This window comes from Myotis yumanensis, unplaced genomic scaffold (assembly GCF_028538775.1).
Source record: "Myotis yumanensis isolate MYYU_CA2020_CCGP unplaced genomic scaffold, mMyoYum1.0.hap1 SCAF_6, whole genome shotgun sequence".
NCBI classification, from domain to species: Eukaryota; Metazoa; Chordata; class Mammalia; order Chiroptera; family Vespertilionidae; genus Myotis; species Myotis yumanensis.
The window spans coordinates 83,628,828-83,647,237 of record NW_027223757.1 but is presented as its reverse complement, the minus strand read 5'-3'; the positions used below and the strand labels follow the sequence as shown (position 1 = coordinate 83,647,237).

General features: G+C 59.4%; 2 protein-coding genes across 8 annotated transcripts; both read left to right on the top strand.

The window, feature by feature from the left end:
* The first annotated feature begins 1,755 nt into the window (after window positions 1-1,755).
* Window positions 1,756-2,534, top strand: MYMX (myomixer, myoblast fusion factor). 2 transcript variants are annotated; one of them, XM_070419382.1, is made up of 2 exons: window positions 1,756-1,796; window positions 2,216-2,534. In XM_070419382.1, exon 2 carries the CDS (start codon window positions 2,280-2,282, stop codon window positions 2,532-2,534), a length of 255 nt encoding a protein of 84 aa, XP_070275483.1. In that variant the 5' UTR covers window positions 1,756-1,796; window positions 2,216-2,279. The 2 variants fall into 2 exon arrangements, 1 of the variants encoding a protein (XP_070275483.1); XR_011471942.1 differs by lacking the exon at window positions 1,756-1,796 and adding an exon at window positions 1,917-1,944 and having other exon boundaries at window positions 2,216-2,287.
* A 791-nt stretch (window positions 2,535-3,325) lies between these two features.
* Window positions 3,326-16,938, top strand: SLC29A1 (solute carrier family 29 member 1 (Augustine blood group)). 6 transcript variants are annotated; one of them, XM_070418507.1, is made up of 14 exons: window positions 3,326-3,345; window positions 9,468-9,566; window positions 10,567-10,711; window positions 12,615-12,696; window positions 12,812-13,014; window positions 13,117-13,256; window positions 13,576-13,710; window positions 13,799-13,896; window positions 14,040-14,118; window positions 14,473-14,570; window positions 14,928-15,036; window positions 15,245-15,330; window positions 15,700-15,902; window positions 16,263-16,938. In XM_070418507.1, the coding sequence occupies exons 3-14, from the start codon at window positions 10,683-10,685 to the stop codon at window positions 16,372-16,374; spliced, it is 1,374 nt and encodes a 457-aa protein (XP_070274608.1). In that variant the 5' UTR covers window positions 3,326-3,345; window positions 9,468-9,566; window positions 10,567-10,682; the 3' UTR covers window positions 16,375-16,938. The 6 variants fall into 6 exon arrangements, with proteins under 6 accessions (XP_070274608.1, XP_070274605.1, XP_070274609.1 ...); XM_070418504.1 differs by lacking the exon at window positions 3,326-3,345 and adding an exon at window positions 6,844-6,923; XM_070418506.1 differs by lacking the exon at window positions 3,326-3,345 and adding an exon at window positions 7,755-8,253.
* Window positions 16,939-18,410: the final 1,472 nt, after the last annotated feature.

The following is an 18,410-nucleotide window of genomic DNA, read 5'->3' as shown; positions in this document are numbered from 1 at the left end:
CCTTTTCCCCAGCTGACAGGCTCCCAACGCCTGATGGCAAACAGGGACCTGGGGGATGGGTGGCATGGGATGCGGGTGGTGTCAGGCCAAGGCCTCCGCCCTATCAGTCGCCCTACACACAGAGAGTGACCCACGATGGGGGCAGGGCCACAAGCGGGTAGGACCAGCTCACCTCTTAGTCCTCCCCCTCCCCCCCCCCCCCTGCCCCAAGGCCGTCAGGCTCCGATCGCCCAATGGCAAACTGGGAACCTGGGTTGGGGGCGGTGGGGGGCAGGGCTGGCTGTCAGCAGCTGGGGAAGATGGCTTTGATCACAGGCTAGGCCTAGGGACCATACCTGTGCATGAATTTTGTGCGCCCAGCCTCTAGCACATTAATAAAAAGACCTTTATATTCCAGAATAGAAGAAAGTAGAGCCACCTGGATTTTTGAATGTGGATAGTGAACTGTGACAGGAAGAGAGAAGTTGAGGATTTTGGCCAGGGTAACTAGAAAGGTACAGCTGCCACTTACAGAGATGGGAAAGCCTTAGGGAGGGGCAGGTTTGGGAGGGAGAGCAGCCGTCCATCTGCGGTGTGATTCTAGGTAAGTTGCTTAAGCACGCTGAACCTCAGTTTCCTCATCAATGAGTATAATAATCGCTCCCTTGCAGAGTGGTGGTGAGAATTGAGAGAGATCATGAACTCACAGCTTGGCTCACATGTGTACCCAATACCCATCCCACCCTTGGCCCAGGACTGACACATGGCCATCACAAATCTTCAAGAAGACACTGGAAGGAGAGGAATACAGGCCTATAAAGCTACACTCTAGCTCCTGCTTCCTCCAGATAGAAATGGAACAGGCCCTTGAGATGGTTAAGTTTTCTTTCTTCAAGGTCTTTGAGGATTTTGGAAATGTGGTGCTGCCAGCGGAGGCTGGTGGTGAAGCAATGATAAATGGTCATATTCCCAAGGCTAGGTTAAGGTTTATGAAACACTTTCACAAACTATTATCTCACCTGAGTCCAAGAAGGCAGAAATTATGTCCATTTTATGAAGAGAATGAGGTACACATTTTAAAACAAAACAAACCCAGGCTATCTCTAGATCTTGCTACCATGTGGAATTTAATTTAATCTTGGGGTTGGGGTTGTGGGGGAATAGGTAGAGAAGAGGGTCCTGAAGTGGGTATTCCTCTTCCTGTTCCTCAGCTGGAGTGCCACCCAGCTCTTCCCAACTGGGCCCAGCTGTGAGATGGACGGTGGGCCCAGCTGTGAGATGGACGGTGGGCCCAGCTGTGAGATGGACGGTGACCCATGGGAGGGCCCACAAGTGCCTGCCGAGGTCCTGTTCTAGCCCACCCTGAGCCTGGTGTGTTTGGGCTGCTGCAGTATTACTGCTTCTGAGATTTGGGCAAGTGGGTCTCAGACACAGTCCCGTTCCAGTTACTCCTCCCAGGTCGTCCTCCACCTCCCACCCCCTCAACCCCCGCCCAGGTACTGAGGTAACTGAGGAGGGAGCCGGAAGAATCAGCATGCACACAGCCACATCATTACAAAGTGCAGTCTGGGTTCTGTCTCTGAGGTCTGAACCCAGCCAGGAGAATTCCTGCATCTGTTCCTTCCACTTCTTGCAGGACAGCTGCCCCCTCCCCTCCAGATACCAGGTGCCAGCACACAGCTGTCTCTTCCTTGCTCTCCCCACCCTGGCAAGCTGTCCTGGGTTGGGCTGAGCTGGGTGGGGCAGCCCTGTGTACTGAGTGTCCTGGGAGGCTGTGTCCCCACAAGCAAATTCAGCCAGAGCAGTGGTCCTGACTGGTAAGAGTTGCTGCCCCTGGGGTGGGGGTTTGGGAGGGTAAGGAGTGTCAGGTCGGGCTGGATCAAGGGCCCACAAAAGGAAAGTTAGAATTGCCTGGGGAGGAACTTCTGCTGGATTGAGGGAGAAGGAATGGAGAATGTCCAGAGGGTGTGTGCAAGAGGAGAGGATGACTAGGGAAGGGAGGGGTGCAGGGAACTATGGGAGCCCTGGAGGCTGGGAATGGCAGGCCCTGGTCCCAGCTTTCCCCTACAGGGAGAACCCTCCTGCCCCAGCTACCTCGCCAACAGAAAGGGCTTCAGGAAAGCAAAAGGGACCCATGAACCCATGAACGCATGAATCCATGAATTGAGGTCTGGGGAGTGTGATGGTGGAAACTGGAGGGGGTGGGAATTCTGCCCAGCACCCCATGTCTTTGCAGGTGAGGAGGGAGCAGGAGAGGCAAGCCCAGACTCTGGATTGCCTTCCAAGTCACTGAACCGACCATGCCCGCCCCGCTGCTCCCGCTCCTGCTTCGAATGCTGCTGTCCCGCCTGCTGCTGCCCGCCGCCCGCCTGGCCCGCCAGCACCTCCTGCCCCTGCTGCGTCGATTGGCCCGCCGCCTGGGCTCCCAGGACTTGCGTGAGGCTTTGCTGAGCTGCCTGTTGTTCATCCTCAGCCAGAGACACCAGCCAGACACCGGAGAGGCCTCCAGAGTGGCCCGCCCTGAGAGGAGGGAGAGGCTAGCCCCGCAAAAATGAGGCCCCGAGTCCTGCTAGCATCAGGGACGAACTGCTTTCTTGTGGAATACGACGGTCCTGGCACCATCACTGACCGAGGCCTGCCCAGTGGGCATTAGCCGGGGTTCGGGACTGAGCATGAGAGGGCTCTGAACAAGCCTTGCCTCCCGGCCCCAGCAGGAATGACTGGAACCAGGCCCCGCATCTAGCAGAAAACTGGTCTTCATCTCCTGCCTGCATCCTTCAGGGCCTCTCCTCAACACCGGGGCCTCTGCAGGGCAAGGAACGACTCTCCCCACCTCCTTACCCGAGACAAATGCGGGCGTGGCGTCCGGGCAGGGACACTGTTTAACCAGGGACAACTGACCATTTAGTGGAAAGGCAAGATTTTAACTCAGACTGTCTTCCCGGCTGAGGATTTACCTTAAGAGCATGAGACCTTGATTCCACAGAGACTCAGTCCCGCCCCCAAAGCCCAGCATGCAGCAGGTGCTCAGTAAATATTTTTGAATTCCCGGGGTGCCTTTGACATTCTTATCAGCCACACTCCCGGCCTGTGCCTGTGCTGCTAGACAGTCTCACCTGGCGGGAGGGGGGTGGGGGGTGGCTGAGGGTGAGGAACAGCTCCAGGCTTCCTCCCACCCGACTCCATGGAGCCTGTGGGGCCTCACCTCCCGGAAGCTGTTCCTCTTGTCTCACCGCAGTGGGCCCCAGGCCGGCCGCAGTCCTGGCCTCTCGTGGCGACAGTGTGGTTGTGCAGCTCAGGGTGAGGAGGACAATGTCCTTGACTGCGTTCGGAGCCGCTCTCAGCTCCTGGTGGCGGAAGAGGGAGGTTTGTTGGCTGAGGGGCCCTGTGGGCCGCCGCTGAGGGCAGCAGTGCAGAATGCAGCTCCTGAGGGGCACTGGGCCGGCAGAGGAGGTGCTGCTGGGGCGGGGGTGGGGGGACCCGAGGAACTCACCGCTTCATTTCCTCCTCCCCAAGGGGACGTCGGTCAGCGGTCAAATGAGAGCTGTCAGATGTACTAGTATTTGCATCTCAGCCTCCGGATCATTTGTTTAGGGTCCTCCAGCAAGAATCCTCCCTCCCTCCTCCTTCCACAAGCTCTAGGGCCAGAGGGGCAGAGCAAGGAATAGAGGCATCTTACAGGACCCCCTCGTGTCCCCACACCCGTCAGGAGCCAGGGCCAGGGGAAGGCCTGAGGCCAGCGCTGAGCCTCATTCCTGCCCTGCGGGCTCCCCGCCAGGGCCCTGGGCTTCCTTCTGGCGTCCTCCAAAGCCAGCGCACGTGCTCGCCCCCCTCGGGCAGGCGGCCTGCGGGGAGGAGCGGGGTGCAGGGGGCAAGAGCCCCTTGTCCCCTAACCTGTTCCCCTCCGGGGCCACGGGAGCCTTTTTTTTTTTCTCCTATTTTCTGCGTCGGGCCTTGCTGCCGGCCTCCCCCGAGCGCTCCCGGCTCCCGAGCTGCGCGGGCGGGGACAGAGCCGGGAGCTGGGGCGGCCTCGGATCTCGGGTCGCAGCCCCTGTCCCGCCCGGGCGGAGACCGGTCAGACCCGGCGCGGGCTGCGGTTTCCGGCTGCGGCCCCTCTCCCGAGATGAGGAGGCCAGGAGGGCGACCAGGGTCCTGCGGGCCCAAGGATTTCCTGCCCATCCCTCCGCAACTCCGGACGCCCCTCCCAGGTCCCCGCAGGTGTGCGGGGAGCAGAGGCAGGGCGGGCGGGGTCTGCGCTGGTCCCGGGCCCCGGAGGCGGAGGGTGTGCGTGTAGGTTCCTGGTGGAGGTGGGACAGCCATGGGTGGGAATCTGCGGTGTCTGGCGGAGGGCATACCTTTCTGGGACTTTGCCCCAAACACAGACTGACCACGCAAGGTCAGAAACCCACCCAGGGCAGAGGAAGGGGCAAAGGTGTGAGAAATTAGAAATTAGGCCAGAAGGGCACGCCCAGGCCCCTGTCCACTCTCAAGGAAGGTGAGGCAAGTCGGACCCTGCGAGGGCCAGATCCCGTCTTTATTTTAAATGTTGATGTTTTGTTCATGGATGTTTTTCATTTACTAGGATTTTTAAAAAGTATTTCATGACAATATTATTCATCTTGATTCCTGAATTTTGGGGCAGCACCGCCCCCCCCCCCCCCCTTTAAATTTTGCATCTCAGGCAAGTACCTCCCTGGCCTTGCCCTAGTCCCAGCCCAGCCATGGAGATGTAGTCACAAACACAACTGAGGACGCTCACAGTCATGAGGCATGTGCTGGGGACAGAACGCTGGGCCCAGCCAGCATATTTCCAGCAAACAAGGCTGGAGGGAGGCCGTCTGGGGTGAGGCAGGCTTGGATGGAGTCTGGGACAAGCCACAATTTCAAATAGGGTCCCAACCCACACCTAAACCAGGGACCTGAAGGAGCCCAGAAAGGGGCTTGAAATACTCCAGGCGCAGGCTAGGTGAGGTGGGCTCTGAGGCTGTCCAGCAGAGGGCCTTGGCACCCAGCAATCATCTCTGCCCAGAGAAGTGGCTCTGGAGGGCTACTGGTGCTGGCAGGGGGCCCAGGCAGGGCGAGTGCCAGATGGGCTTGTGTCCAGCAATAACAGCCCTGGCTGTTGCCATCTAAGGAACAGGCCAGGCTTGGAGGGGGCGAGGGGCGTGGGGGGATGAAGAGAGGAACCAGCCCTTCCCGGTCTGGCCTAGAACCCTCACCACTTCCCTCCAATTTCTTTCCAACTCCAGCTTCCTTTGCACACAACTGCAGCCATTGGCCACCAGCCTAGCCATGCCTGGCAGATCTGTCTGACCACTAAGACCTGCCACCCCCACAGGTCCAAAGCTGGTCAACAGAGGTGGGGAAAGAGACAGGGGCCAAGAAAGAGGGGAGAGGCGGGCCTGGAGAGGAAGAGAGAGATGCAGTGTCGATCCCCATTAAGCCATGGTGCAGTGCCTAGAAAAATACCACCAATGCCCCTCTTCCTGCTCTCTGTTTGGTTAAGACTGGGGGATGATGGTGTGTCATGTCTCTGGGACAAGCAGCTCAAAGGCTGGCAACACCCTTCTGGAGTGGTCTGGAAATGTCCACTGATCCTTGAGTGGCAAAGCTACTCCTCCCCTGGGGCCCAGTTTGATCTGGGGAGAGGGTGTGACTCTCCCATCCCTAAGATATCAGTACTCCTAATTGTTAATTAGTGTCTGTGGCTTCTCCAGCAGACAGGCCTCTTGGGTCCAGGGAGCAAGGTTGGGGACTGCATTGGATTTTCTCTCTTCAGCACCTCTCTGCCTTTGGATTGTCCTCCAGCACTGAGAGCTGCTGTAGTGGCAGCGATTCCCCTTCCCCCAGATTTACTAACCTGCAAAACTGGAGGGGACCCCCTGCCCCTCCCTTGGAGGTACTAGGACCGACCACTCCTCAGCACGACCACCCCCTCTTCCTCTGGTGGTGGAGGATGTGGGTCTCAGCAAGCTTCCGCCCCTGCCTCTGTCAGGAAGTAGGATTCCTCAGGATGTAAGGCTGTTCCCGGCTTTTTCTCTCCCCAACCCCTACTGTGCCTCCGTCTTTCCAAAGATCTGAATTTAGAAAGGGTGAATCATGAGGGGGCCGCAGGGCAGCCTCCACCCATCACCGCACACACAGAGCCCACATCCCTCTCCGAGGCAGAGCTGTGGGTGGCGTGTCTGTGTGGATGTGGTCTGCGTGTGTTAGCGGGGGAAACCCACCACGCAGGTCCCTGATTATGCCCATGTTGTCGGAGGCATCCCAGGGCTGAGTGGGGTCGAGGGTGGAAGAGCAAAGACCAGGTCAGGTGTGAAAGGAAGAAAGTGGCGCTGAAAGGAGGGGTCCTGGAAGGAAAAGGGTGCAGTGTGGATGCGAGTGGCTGGGAGGGGCTTGGGGAGCGATAAGGGCACCGCCAGGCGCAAGCAGATAGTGTGGAGCTGGGGGCGCCCGGGCCTGTCTGGCAGGTTTGTCGGTGGGAGAGCCCTGAGGGCAGTTGTGTAGGATGCGTGTAGCCCCAGCACCGGGGAGGTAGGGGACCCCCTGTGGGACTGCACCCTCCAACGCCGCGGGCCCCTGGCTGGGCAGGGTTTGGTGCAGCCGGGCCAGAGAGGTCCTAGCCCCGGAATAAGGCGAGGTGTGGGTCAGCGGCCCTGGGGGCGAAGATCTCCGGGCGGGGGCCCGTTCGGATCGGGAACCTCTGCGGGTCTGGCCGGGGCCGTCCGGGGCGTGGCCGCGCGGAGACCGGGGGCGGGGAGAGCGGCGAGGGGGGCGGAGGGGGCGGGCGGGGCGGGGCGGGGGAGCGCTCGGGGCGGGCGGGGCGGGGCGGGGGAGCGCTCGGGGCGGGCCCAGAGGACGGAGGGTTTGAATGCGTAGCGGCGGGCGCGGGAAGCGGCGACAGAGCGCCGGGATCTCTGCGCGGGAGGACCCCTTAACTGCAGGTGCTGCCGGGGGCCGGGGGCCGGGAACTGGGGGGCCGGGGACCGGCGGAGCGGAAGGCACCGCTGTCCGCCGGCCACGAGGGCAGGTAGGCGGGGGCTGGCAACTCCGCGGCGAGCAGCGGGGATGTCCTGTGGGGCCCCAGGCGCACTGTGTGTCGAGCCGCGCAGCACGTGGCGAGCCAGAGGGGTGCCGGAGGGCAGGAAAGGGGTGCCGCGTGGCAGAGGGACCCGAGCAGGGCGGGGGGACCTGGCTCCTGGGCCTGAAGCCAGCTGTCGCGGAGCTGACCTCCGCAAAGGGCGGGCGGGCCCCGATCATCTCCATGAATCTGGTGGGTAGAGGGGGCCGCCGGGCCGCTGGCACCACCGGATGCGGAGAGAGGGGCTGCGGGCGCGCGGGGCAGAGGCGCGCTCTCTAGCCACCGCCTGTCATTGACCGGCTCGTGTCCCCGGGGTCCCCTTGCGGGATGCGTCCTCATTCACTCCCAGAGAGAGGACCCTTCCTTCCTCGGGGGAAAGACACGGACACGCACCCTCCAGGCCTTCTTCCCAGCGGAGAGCTGGCCCCATCCTGCCCCTCGCCCCTCCTGGGCAGCCCCTCTGCCCATTTCCCTGGTAACCTTTAGAGTCTATGTGGGCAGGGGAGGGGCTGCCCCTGGAGTTGAATGGTACCCAGGACTGGGGTGGGTTTACTGAGAACCGAAAGCAGAGGTGTTGCTGAGGGAGAAGGCAGCGGTTCTCAACCTTCCTCATGCCGCGGCCCTTTAATACAGCTCCTCGTGTGGTGGTGACCCCCAACCATAAAATTATTTTCGTTGCTACTTCATAACTGTAATGTTGCTACTGTTATGAATTTTAATGTAAATATCTGATATGCAGGATGGTCTTAGGCGACCCCTGTGAAAGGGTCGTTCGACCGCCAAAGGGGTGGCGACCCACAGGTTGAGAACCGCTGCTTTAGACCCTCCCTCTACGACAGGATGTGTGTGTAATGGAAGAGGGGTGCCTTACACTTGACACTCATGTCAGCCTGGAGGTGACCTTGGCCGCCACTTTATGTCCCCCCTTATTTGGATGGAGCACCCCCACCTCCCCGTATACAGGGCCAGCTGGGAAGCAGGCTTTATACCTGGAGTTTGAATTCCAGCTCGCCCCTTCACTTGCTCTGTGACTGCAGGCAGGAGACTCAACCTCTTTGAACATTAGCTGCCCCGCTCTGTTCAGAGGAGACCATCTAGAACCAGCTGTGGTGGTGATAAGGGAAAGGGGAGCTGTCTGCAGGCTGGCCCCATACAGGATCCTGGGGAGTGGAGAATTTGATGCCACCACAGAGGTGTGTCTGGAAGCTGGGGTGCATGAGAGGTGCTGGGAACCCGAGTTTGGCGGCTGCTGTCAGGGCCCCATGTGGGCAGGCCACGGCACGGCCAGGGGTACACCAGATGCTCTGAGCTGGTATCAAATCCCTGTTTGCTGCTGGGCAAAGGCAGACAAGAATAGAACACCTGGCCTGGCCTGGCCTGGCCTGCTGAATGTCAGGATGTGGGCAGGGGAGGGGCTGCCCCTGGAGTTGAATTGTACCCAGGACTGGGGTGGGTTTACTGAGAACAGAAAGCAGGGGTGTAGCTGAGGGAGAAGGCAGAAATGAACACTCCTCTGAGCCTAAGGCCCGTTTCACTAAGAACACCGGGCTCTGGCCTGCTTTGAAACTTCACTGCCAGGAATCTTGCCTGGGGGCATGGAGAGGGACAAAGGGTGTGCTGAGGTGAGAAGCTGGGGTTTCCCCTCCCTGGTCCCTACAGAAAACGAGTCCTGAGCCTTCTCTGTCCATTGCCTCCTCCCTCCTCTTGCCCTCATCCCTCTAGAACAGTGACGGCGAACCTTTTGAGCTCAGCGTGTCAGCATTTTGAAAAACCCTAACTTAACTCTGGTGCCGTGTCACATATAGAAATTTTTTTATATTTGCAACCATAGTAAAACAAAGATTTATATTTTTGATATTTATTTTATATATTTAAATGCCATTTAAGAAAAATCAACCAAAAAAATGAGTTCGCGTGTCAGAGGTTCGACATCACTGCTCTAGAAGATGTAAAAAGTTGTTCACCGCTCTGCCCCCAAGGCCTAGAACAGAGCCTGGCTAGCCTGCAAAGCCCTTGGTAAATATTTGTTGAAAGGGTTAACGAAAAAAGCCCTCCGCCTCCAGATGGAGATGTGCCGGTCTGCTCCTCCCCTGCCTGTCCTATGACCCAGGTGCTGGTGACTTCCTGGGATGGGGAGGAAAGCCAGTGGAGAGGATGGGGTCCCTGAGGTGTCTGTCTGGGGCTGGGACCTGGAGCACTGGCTGTACCTGTGAGTGGACCCACTCCCTCCGCCCTCCTGCTGAGACCGTTGGGTGGTTATCTCCCCAGCTGCAGGATGGTTTTTTATCTCCCTGGTTGAGGGGGGGTGAGGCTTCTCAGAACGGGGCAGCTTTCTTTCACAGCAAGACCAGGGGGGTTCTCTCCCCATATGCCCGGGGGCACTGTCTTCATTCTGGACCTTACCCAGGAGCCCATGGACAAGGCCTGCCTGAGCGCCAGCTAGGACCACCTCCCAGGGACGCCCGGCCTCCGCGGCTCTGACCCTTCTGGCAAGCCTGGGCGTCTGGTGAGTGCAGGCCCCGTGGGTGAGGGAAGCCGGTCCTCCTGGCTCTAAAGTGAGGCCCTCCCTTTTGGGGGGCGGGAGGGGGGGGTGTGTGCACCAGCACATTTTATCTGCTGGTGCCAAAGAGGTCCTACCTAAGGAAGTAACACCAGGGGGAGCAGGAGAGGGACACTGAGGGGCGGGTAGGCGCTTTGGGACTATGCAGTTAGTCAGGCCTGTGCCCCCACCCCCCAGTCTTCCCTGCTCTGAGAAAGGGGAAGAGTGCAGGGGCCTGGGAGTGAGAGGAACCAGCGGGGGATGGGGTGACTGGGGCCAGGACTAGGGGGGTCAGGGGAGGGGGTCAGGCTAGGTTGTGGAAACGGCTGTGTCCCACACCCATCGGAAAGGGTTTTCCTGGAAAACTGACCAGGAACTAGGAAGTCCCTGGGCAGTGGCTGGAAAGGAAGGTTCAGGTGCCACCAGCAGAGAGGCTGGAGTCTGGGGCGCCTCCGGGAGGGGACAGGTCCTCCAGAGCCACCCTAGGCGGGAATCTAGGGGCTTCCCGGGAGGGGGGAGGGCAGGCCTCCCTCCCGTTCATCCCGCCGGCTGCTGCTCTTGCAGATGTTAGTTTGGTGCCCCCCTCCCCCTCTCCACTCTGTCTCCTTTCTGTTTCCCTCCTCCTGTGCCTCCTTCCATTGTCGTCACTGTCCCTGACCCCTCTCATCCTCTTCCCTGCCTTTGCCTGTCTTTTCTCTCCCTCTCAATCAGGCGTCCTCCTCCTTCCCTCCTGCTCTCCACCCTCCGGTTTGCCAGCTTACACACGGCTTTGCTGCTGGGTAAAAATAGCGGTGACAGCGGCCAGGCCAGGCCTGCTGCCAGGTGGAGCCTGAGCCGGCAGGGGGGCCCAGCGGGACTGGCCAGAGGGGTCAGACTGAGCAGTCCTGAGAGGCAGGGCCAGGAGGGGATCCTGCTGGGATCTGGGTTTGCAAGCTCTGTCTGCCCTGTCCCCTCTTCTACCCCCAAGAGCCTGAAGAGGCCTGTGGGGAAACAGGACGAGACAAGGCCTCACACTGCTTCTGCCCCAAGCGAGCCTCAGAGGGAGAGAGCAGTCAGCCAGGCAAAACCAAGACCGTCGTCACCATGACAACCAGTCACCAGCCTCAGGACAGGTACTGGGAGACCTGGGCTGGGGACCAAAGGGTGTGGAAATGGGTCTCTAGGGGGCTGGGTGGCGTGACCTTTGGAATTTGGAGTTGTCACTGCTGACTGGCCTTCCAGCCAGGTCACTATGAGACAGGTCTGCGTCAGGGGTGAGGGCCATGCCTGCCCTGGCTGGGTGCTGACAGGGGTGTCTGTGGGAGAGTCACGGTGGGTGAGTGGCAGCTCCTCCCTGGCCTGTCAGTTTTTCCACTGTTGCTCTCCAGCCAGCCAGCAGCTTCCGGCCCTCCCGCCACCAGCAGCACCCCTCATTCCAGACAGAGCACATCTGGCAGAACTGCCCCTTCCTCAGGGCTGCTTCTCTCTCACATGACCTTGATGCACCCGGTCCTTGCTCTGACCTTCCTCTCCCTTCTGCACCTCTGGAGCCTGTGGCTCCCTCAAGTTAGACCCGCATATGTGTTTTGGGGGAAGAGGCTATCGCTTGGCTCAGCTTCTCCAAGGAGTCGGGGACCCAAGAAAGTTGATGAAGTCATGCCTCAGGTCCAAAGCTCTTCACCCCTTCACCTCTCCCGCCCGTTCTGTCTCCCTCCCTGTGCCAAAAGCCACAGAACTAGACTATTTCTGGCTGTGGGTCCTTGGACACTTACCTTCCTGGGACCATTTCCCACCTGTGAAATAGAGGTGAGGTTTATTTGGATGGGCGAGAATTTAAGGAGACAGTAAGTCCAGGCCCCAGGTTGGTGCCCTCCCTCATCCCTACTCCCAGGCTGCTTGCCTGCCCCTTCCCAGCCTCACCACTCCCATCTCCATCACCTGTTGCACTCATCCCCCCACCCCCTTTCCTGTGTGACCTTGACTGGGAGTTTCTCCCTTCATCCTGGGTCTCTGAACCAAGCCCTTGGCTCTCTATTTCAAGGGTATATGAGGGAGTTGGGGGCTGCAGTTATCATGACTCAGACCTGCCCAGTTGGGGCGCTCACCCAGGCCCTCCCTGTGTGAGGCCAGGCACTGTGCTCTGGCCAGACCTGTCTTCGCTGCCTTGGGCTTTGTCCCTGCCATCTCTGTGAAGAGAGCAGCTGTTGGCTGTCGGGAGGGCTTGGCAGCCACATCTGGAGACCGTAGTGGGAGCACCCAGGGCTGCCTGGGGGAAGCTGGCCCATCCCAGACAGGCCCTGAGGTGTAGGACTTGGGGTTGGCCTGGCAAAAGCAGGGGTGGCACTTATTTACACTCCGGGGCCCAGGTGACGTTCAGTGGCCAGATACCTCCTGGCCTACCCTGGGTGGTGTGACCTACAAAGCCGGTTCTGTCCGGGCCTGGAGAAAACAGCTCCCTCATTTCCCGCTGCCCTCAGGCACCTTGCCTGCCCCACGAGGTCCAGAATGGTCTGGGAGTTTCGTGCCCTCAGAATTCTCTTTGGGTAGCCGCATGCTTCCTGGCCAGGCTGCATCGGTCACTTCCAGCAGCTGCGGGAGGGCGGGCGGGGGAGGGAGACACTGCTGTTTGCTTCTCGCTCACCCGCCACCCCCAGCCTGCAGAGCAGGATTTCCTAAACCACCTCCAGATGTGTGGGTCACACTGGTTCCCAAGCCTGGAGGGTCCCCTGAGTCTTCAGGGCTGAGAACCACCGTCCTGTGGCCATGTCCTTCAGCCTTGTGTCCCCCCCTCCATCTCCTCCTCCTCCTCCTCCTCCTCCTCTGGACACAGCTGGGCCCTGCTCCCTATCCCTGGACACCTCCCCCTCCACTTACACTCGTAGGGGGACGCATGTACTTGGGCACAAACACAGATGCCCTGTGCCCTGGGATGGCTGGAGAGACTGAAGGGCAGCAGGGACAGGCTTCCCTGCATTTGATCAGGGAAGGGGGTGGGATGGTGGGTCACTTGGCTCCTCTTTCCTCTCCCATCCCCAGGTACAAAGCCGTCTGGCTTATCTTCTTCATGCTGGGTCTGGGGACCCTGCTCCCCTGGAATTTCTTCATGACAGCCACTCTGGTGAGCCGGGGGGACTGGGCTCCAGGGGGCAAGTCCACAGGGCAGGCAGGGCCTGGACCTGTACTCGTGGGCACAGGGAGAGAGGCGCTAACGCTCCTCCCTGCATCCTCCACAGTATTTCAAAAGCCGCCTGGGCCAGCCCCAGAACGCGTCCTTGGGCACTGCTAACCTGAGCAGGGACATCCAGGCCTCGGCCACCCCCATGGTACCCTCTCCGGATCAGAGTTATCTGAGTGCCATCTTCAACAATGTCATGACCTTGTGTGCCATGCTACCCCTGCTGATCTTCGCCTGCCTCAACTCCTTCTTGCATCAGAGGTGAGCGCCCAGGCACAGCCTGACCCCTGGCTGCCTCCTGCGCACCCTGGGCTGAGCCCCTGCCTTACCCACGCCTCTCCGCCACCTCGGCCTCCCCCGCAGGATCCCCCAGTCCGTTCGGATCTTGGGCAGCCTGGTGGCCATCCTGCTGGTGTTCCTGATCACCGCTATCCTGGTGAGGGTGCCCCTGGACGCCCTGCCCTTCTTCGTCATCACCATGATCAAGATCATGCTCATTAATTGTAAGCGGGGCTGGGAGGGGACCTGGGCAGAGATCTTCCCACGTCTCCCCCCCTTCCTTCAGACCCACAGCCAGCCAGAGAAGAGCTCATTCCGACCCGCAGAGGAAATGGATGCTGTAGGCAGTGAGGGCTCAGATGCCTGAGCAGCAGGGACAGGGCTTCGAGTGAGGGGCGGAGAGAAGGGCCACTGGGCAGCAAGACCCACTGGCAGTAAAGCAGGAGTTACAGGAACCTGTTTCCCCATGAGCCCCAACAGCCCCCAGCGGAAGTGAGCCCCACCCTGCCCGCACCCCTGCTGATGCCCATCCTGTTCCCCCAGCATTCGGTGCCATCCTGCAGGGCAGCCTGTTTGGTCTGGCCGGCCTCCTGCCTGCCCACTACACGGCCCCCATCATGAGTGGCCAGGGCCTGGCAGGCATCTTCGCCGCAGTGGCCATGATCTGCGCCATCGCCAGTAAGTCTTGCTGTCTATCTTATCTGCCCGTCTGTGTGCCATGAGACGGCGGTGGGCCCTGCCTCACTGCTGACACCCTCCACCCCAGGTGGCTCAGAGCTGTCAGAAAGCGCCTTCGGCTATTTTATCACAGCCTGCGGGGTCATCATTTTGACCATCATTTGTTACCTGGGACTGCCCCGGCTGGTGAGCAAAAGGAGAAAGGGCGGGTTTGGGGTCTGGGGAGCCCAGGGCGCTGGACCACGGGTGCTCTGAGGCTGACGCCTGGGGGAGGCGGAGATTCTGGAGATCCCGTTTCTGAGTCCACCTTTGTCTTCCTCACTTGATAGGAATTCTACCGCTACTACCAGCAGCTCAAGCTGGAAGGGCCCGGAGAGCAGGAGACCAAGCTGGACCTCATTAGTAAAGGTCTGCATAGCCCGAGGAAGCCGGGATGGAGGAGGGCCTCCTGGCAGGGGGCAGCTGAGCACAGAGGGCAGGGATGGGTGCCCTGTATTTACTGGCAGAGATGAGGCAGAGGGATCAGGGGTGGGGCGAGGGGACACTGGGAAATAAGAGCTGTGAGAACTACAATAGGGGGAGGTCCTGGGTGACCGTGGGAAGCACTGTGAGGAGGTCTGCGCTAGGTGTTAGGTTGCCGTGGGCACTGTGAAAAGAGGTGCCACCCCTACCTAACCCCAGCCCTTTTGGGGAATGTTTATGTCATTTCCTGTTGCTGTCTTTCCTACAATTTGGAAATCCTTCCACAACCTGTCACCCCAGGAGAGGCGTCAAGAGCAGGCAAAGAGGAGTTTGGAGTTTCAGCCCCCAATTCTCAGCCCACCACCAATAGCCCCTCAATCCGGGCCATCCTCAAAAATGTGAGTGCCCTCTACCCCTCACCCTTTCTCTGCTCACTCCTCACCCACCCACCCACCCTCCCCGACACAGTCCATCCCATCCCTTTCTGGCCACTCTCCTAAATTTGTGTGTGTGTGTGTATGTTTCTGTAATGCATGGCTGCCCTGAAGACTGGGCCTGGGTGTGTGCGTGTGCGTGTGCGTGTGCGTGCGTGTGTGTGCGTGTGTGTGTGTGTCTTTCTGTAATGCATGGCTGCCATGAAGACTGGGCCTAGGTGTGTGTGTGCGTGCGTGCGTGTGCGTGTGTGTGTGTGCGTGTGCGTGTGGTTCTGTAATGCATGGCTGCCATGCAGACTGGACCTGGGTCCTTTCCTCCAGATTTTAGTCCCAGCTCTCTCCGTCTGCTTCATTTTCACGATCACCATTGGGGTGTTTCCTGCTGTTACCGCTGATGCCAAGTCCAGCATTGCAGGCAGTGGCGCCTGGGGTGAGGACACCAGGGGCTCCCAGGATGGGGATGGACGGGCTCTGGCAGGACTGGGAGTGGGGAAAGGAGACCTGGGCTGCGCTCTCCCCGCTAGTCTCTCCTGGTCCACTTGCCCTTCCCTGGGGACACTCAGGCCCAGGGAGGGTCAAGGTGGCTAAGTCTGCCTCCAGACCTAGTCACCGTCCCCTAATGGATTCTTCCTTCCAAGGACACTACTTCATTCCTGTGTCCTGCTTCTTGACTTTCAATGTCTTTGACTGGCTGGGCCGGAGCCTCACAACCATAACCATGTGGGTAAGTGGAAGCAGAGGGCACCAAGCCCTGGTGAGAGGGAAGAGTCCACCCTGACACCATAAAGGGCACCAAGAAAGTATGGTGACAAGGGGACCAGGCTTTTTAAAAAACCAAGACATTATGTATAGTGAGGTGTACAAGCCTTCAGTGTATAGCTTAATGTCCATATATACATCCCCCGTATAATCACCACTCAGGTCAAGATGGAGAACATTTCCAGCATTCCAGAAGGTTCCACTCTGCCCCCTCCCCATCAGTACCCATAGGGGTAACCCGGCTTTGAGGTTTCAGTGCAGATCCCGAGGGGCCCCTGGGGCCCTGGGTGTGCCTGGGAGCCGGCCCGGCTGAGGCACTGCCTGGCCCCCACAGCCTGGGAAGGACAGCCGCTGGCTGCCGATCCTGGTGGTGGCCCGGCTGGTGTTCGTGCCCCTGCTGCTGCTGTGCAACATCCATCCCCGCAAAGGTCACCTGGCTGTGATCTTTAAGCACGACGCGTGGTACATCATCTTCATGGCCGCCTTCGCCTTCTCCAATGGCTACCTCGCCAGTCTCTGCATGTGCTTTGGGCCCAAGTGAGTGTCGGGCAGGGCCTAGCGCTCCAGTGGGGGGGAGGGCACTCCACAGAGGGGGAGAGGACAAGGGAGACTCCCTGATCCTGGCGCTTAAGGTTTCCAGGCTGAGGGGCCACGCAGGGAGGGTCCCCTGGTCCTGGTCGGGAGTGCAGGGTGGGGGTGCCCAGGCTCACTTAGGTGGGGGTGGGGGTGGGGGAGGGGACTCTCAGGTAAGGAGGAAGACAGCCCCCAGATTGGGGTTGGGAAGGTAGGATGGGTTGGTCAGCAGAACTGGGTGTTCAGGCAAGTCTCCCCACCCTGATGCCCTGGGTGGGGCTGGAGTAGGGGCCATCCTAAGGTGGCCTTGCCTTCCTCCTTTAGGAAAGTGAAGCCGGCTGAGGCTGAGACAGCTGGAGCCATCATGGCCTTCTTTCTGTCTCTGGGCCTGGCGCTAGGGGCTGTCTTCTCCTTCCTGTTCCGGGCAATTGTGTGACCCAGATGGACAGAGGACTGCACTGGCCGCCAGTTCTTGCCCCTTCCTTGTCCTTCAGGGATGGGCAGGGGTGAGCCGGAGGTTTTCTCTTCTAGCTGAATTCTGCTTTCTCATGGCCTGTGCTGGGCCCGGTGTCCAGGCCCCAAGGAGGGGGCCTCTGGGTGGACAGTGGGGACATTGTGGGCATGCAGGTCAGAGTTGAGGGAGGGACACAGTCTCTGCATATGCTCGAATCCGCCCACATCTGGCTCTGATTCCTACTTGAGCAGACAGAAGAGGCTCCCAGGCTCAGAGTGTGTGTGTCTATGTGTCTGTATGTTTGTCTGTCTGTACCAGGGGTGGCTAGGGGCCAGGACTGTCTGTTCTAAGGTCCAGTGTGATATTGCACCCCTCCCTTCTCCCTGTACCTCCTCCCCCAACCTCCCTGTCCCTCCCCTGCTCCCCCTGCCTTGTGTCTATCATGTATCCTGTACAGTTGCTATTTTACTGCCTTTTTTTATACTCAACAGAAACCAGGTGCCTTCAGAGGCTCTCTGATTAAATAAATATTTTTTATCCCCCATGGCTCTGTGTCCTCCAGCCATGGCTTCATGCCCTGGAGAGGGTAGAGGGATGGCAGCCTGCGTCTGTGGGGATAAGCATGAGCCAGCTGGGTCTTGGCCAACACCAGGCCTGGCCCAAGGTTGGGGGGTGGGGTAGGGTTAGTCCTCCTAACCTCAGAGGGGCGGCAGTGTCCCCTGCTGGGGCCACAGAGGAGGGACAGGCCTGGAGCCAGGACACCCACACTGTTGGCTGAGACCAAGAAAGGCCATTTTTCTTTGCTACTTCATTCCTTCTTCCATAAGACGGGATGGAGACAGCACCCACCTTTTTTGTTATCTTCACTATCACACCCTCCACTCTGACCTCACTGCTCAGTCCCAGGAATGAGTTCTGCAAAACTGGCCAGCTGGCCCCCCGCAGGCTCCCCCGACCCGGCTCCTGGTTGTGCTCCCACACCTCCCAGCAAGAACAGGCTGCGCCTGAGGGCTCTCCCCTGCCTGGCACCCTGCCCTGACGTCAAAGCTCAGACTTCCTGGGGAACAAGGGGTCTGTGTGTCCTTTCGTTGGAGCTGGGCGCTCCCCTTCTCTTCTCACACTCTGGCCTAAGGAGGGAGGGGTGGGATGGGGTGGGACCATGAGAATGTCCCAGCGGAGGGGGCCATACCGCTGGGTCCCCCTTCTCAAAAATGGCTCTTCCTGACAACGTGAGGCCAGAGCTCTGGCCACGGTGGACCCTCCTTCCCGCCTCACTGGCCCTGGCCCTCAGCACATGTCTCAGACTTCCCAGAAGGGCAGGAGGTCTTCCTGCACAGCCCAGCCTGCTCACTGATCCCTGACCAGCAGGTGCTACCGAGTTGGCACCTCTGCCCGGGCTTCCTTTCTCAGTGTAATTGAGTTGAGGTTTCAGGCCTCATTAAAGAGCAATTAAGTGTTGTACTGTCCGGGGCACTGGAATCCATGTACTCCGTGTGAAACCAGGGAGCGTATCTGAGGTTGGTGGAAAGCAAGGTATTTCTTTCCTACCAGGTTCAAAAGGGAGGAGTTCCCCGAGGACTCCCCAGTCTTTGCAATGCCCTTTGGCAACGGTGAGATAAACCTGCGCTCTTCTCACCCTCCGTCTCTCCCGGTTTCCCCATCGTACCCCGAACCGGAGCGTCCCATTGGCTCCTTCCTCAGCACCATCAGCCTTTCAGGGGCGCTGTGTTTGTTCCCTGGGTCCCCTCACCACCTCACGCCTGGCTTCTCAGGACTCCTGCCCACGTCTCCTTCTAACCCATCCCACACGTGGCCACAGGATAATCTGAAAACAAGTTTGGTTCTATGCTGGTCCCTCTCCCTGGAGCGTGCCAAGCATTTCCAGATCTTCCACCGCCACCAGCAACAGCCAGATTATGTAATTCCTTCCCCCTCTGCATCTCAGGACTGTTGTAATTTTGTGACATATCTTTTTTTTTATTATTGATTTCAGAGAGGAAGGGAAAGGGAGAGATAGA

What these genes read in the sequence shown, in the direction of transcription:
- MYMX (XM_070419382.1), top strand. Translation starts at nt 2,280, where the DNA reads ATGCCCGCCCCGCTGCTCCCGCTCCTGCTTCGAATGCTGCTGTCCCGC.
- SLC29A1 (XM_070418507.1), top strand. Translation starts at nt 10,683, where the DNA reads ATGACAACCAGTCACCAGCCTCAGGACAG. An exon ending in GCTGGACCTCATTAGTAAAG is followed by an intron (nt 14,119 to 14,472) that starts GTCTGCATAGCC and finishes CTGTCACCCCAG; the next exon opens with GAGAGGCGTCAAGAGCAGGC. An exon ending in TGCATGTGCTTTGGGCCCAA is followed by an intron (nt 15,903 to 16,262) that starts GTGAGTGTCGGG and finishes TTCCTCCTTTAG; the next exon opens with GAAAGTGAAGCCGGCTGAGG.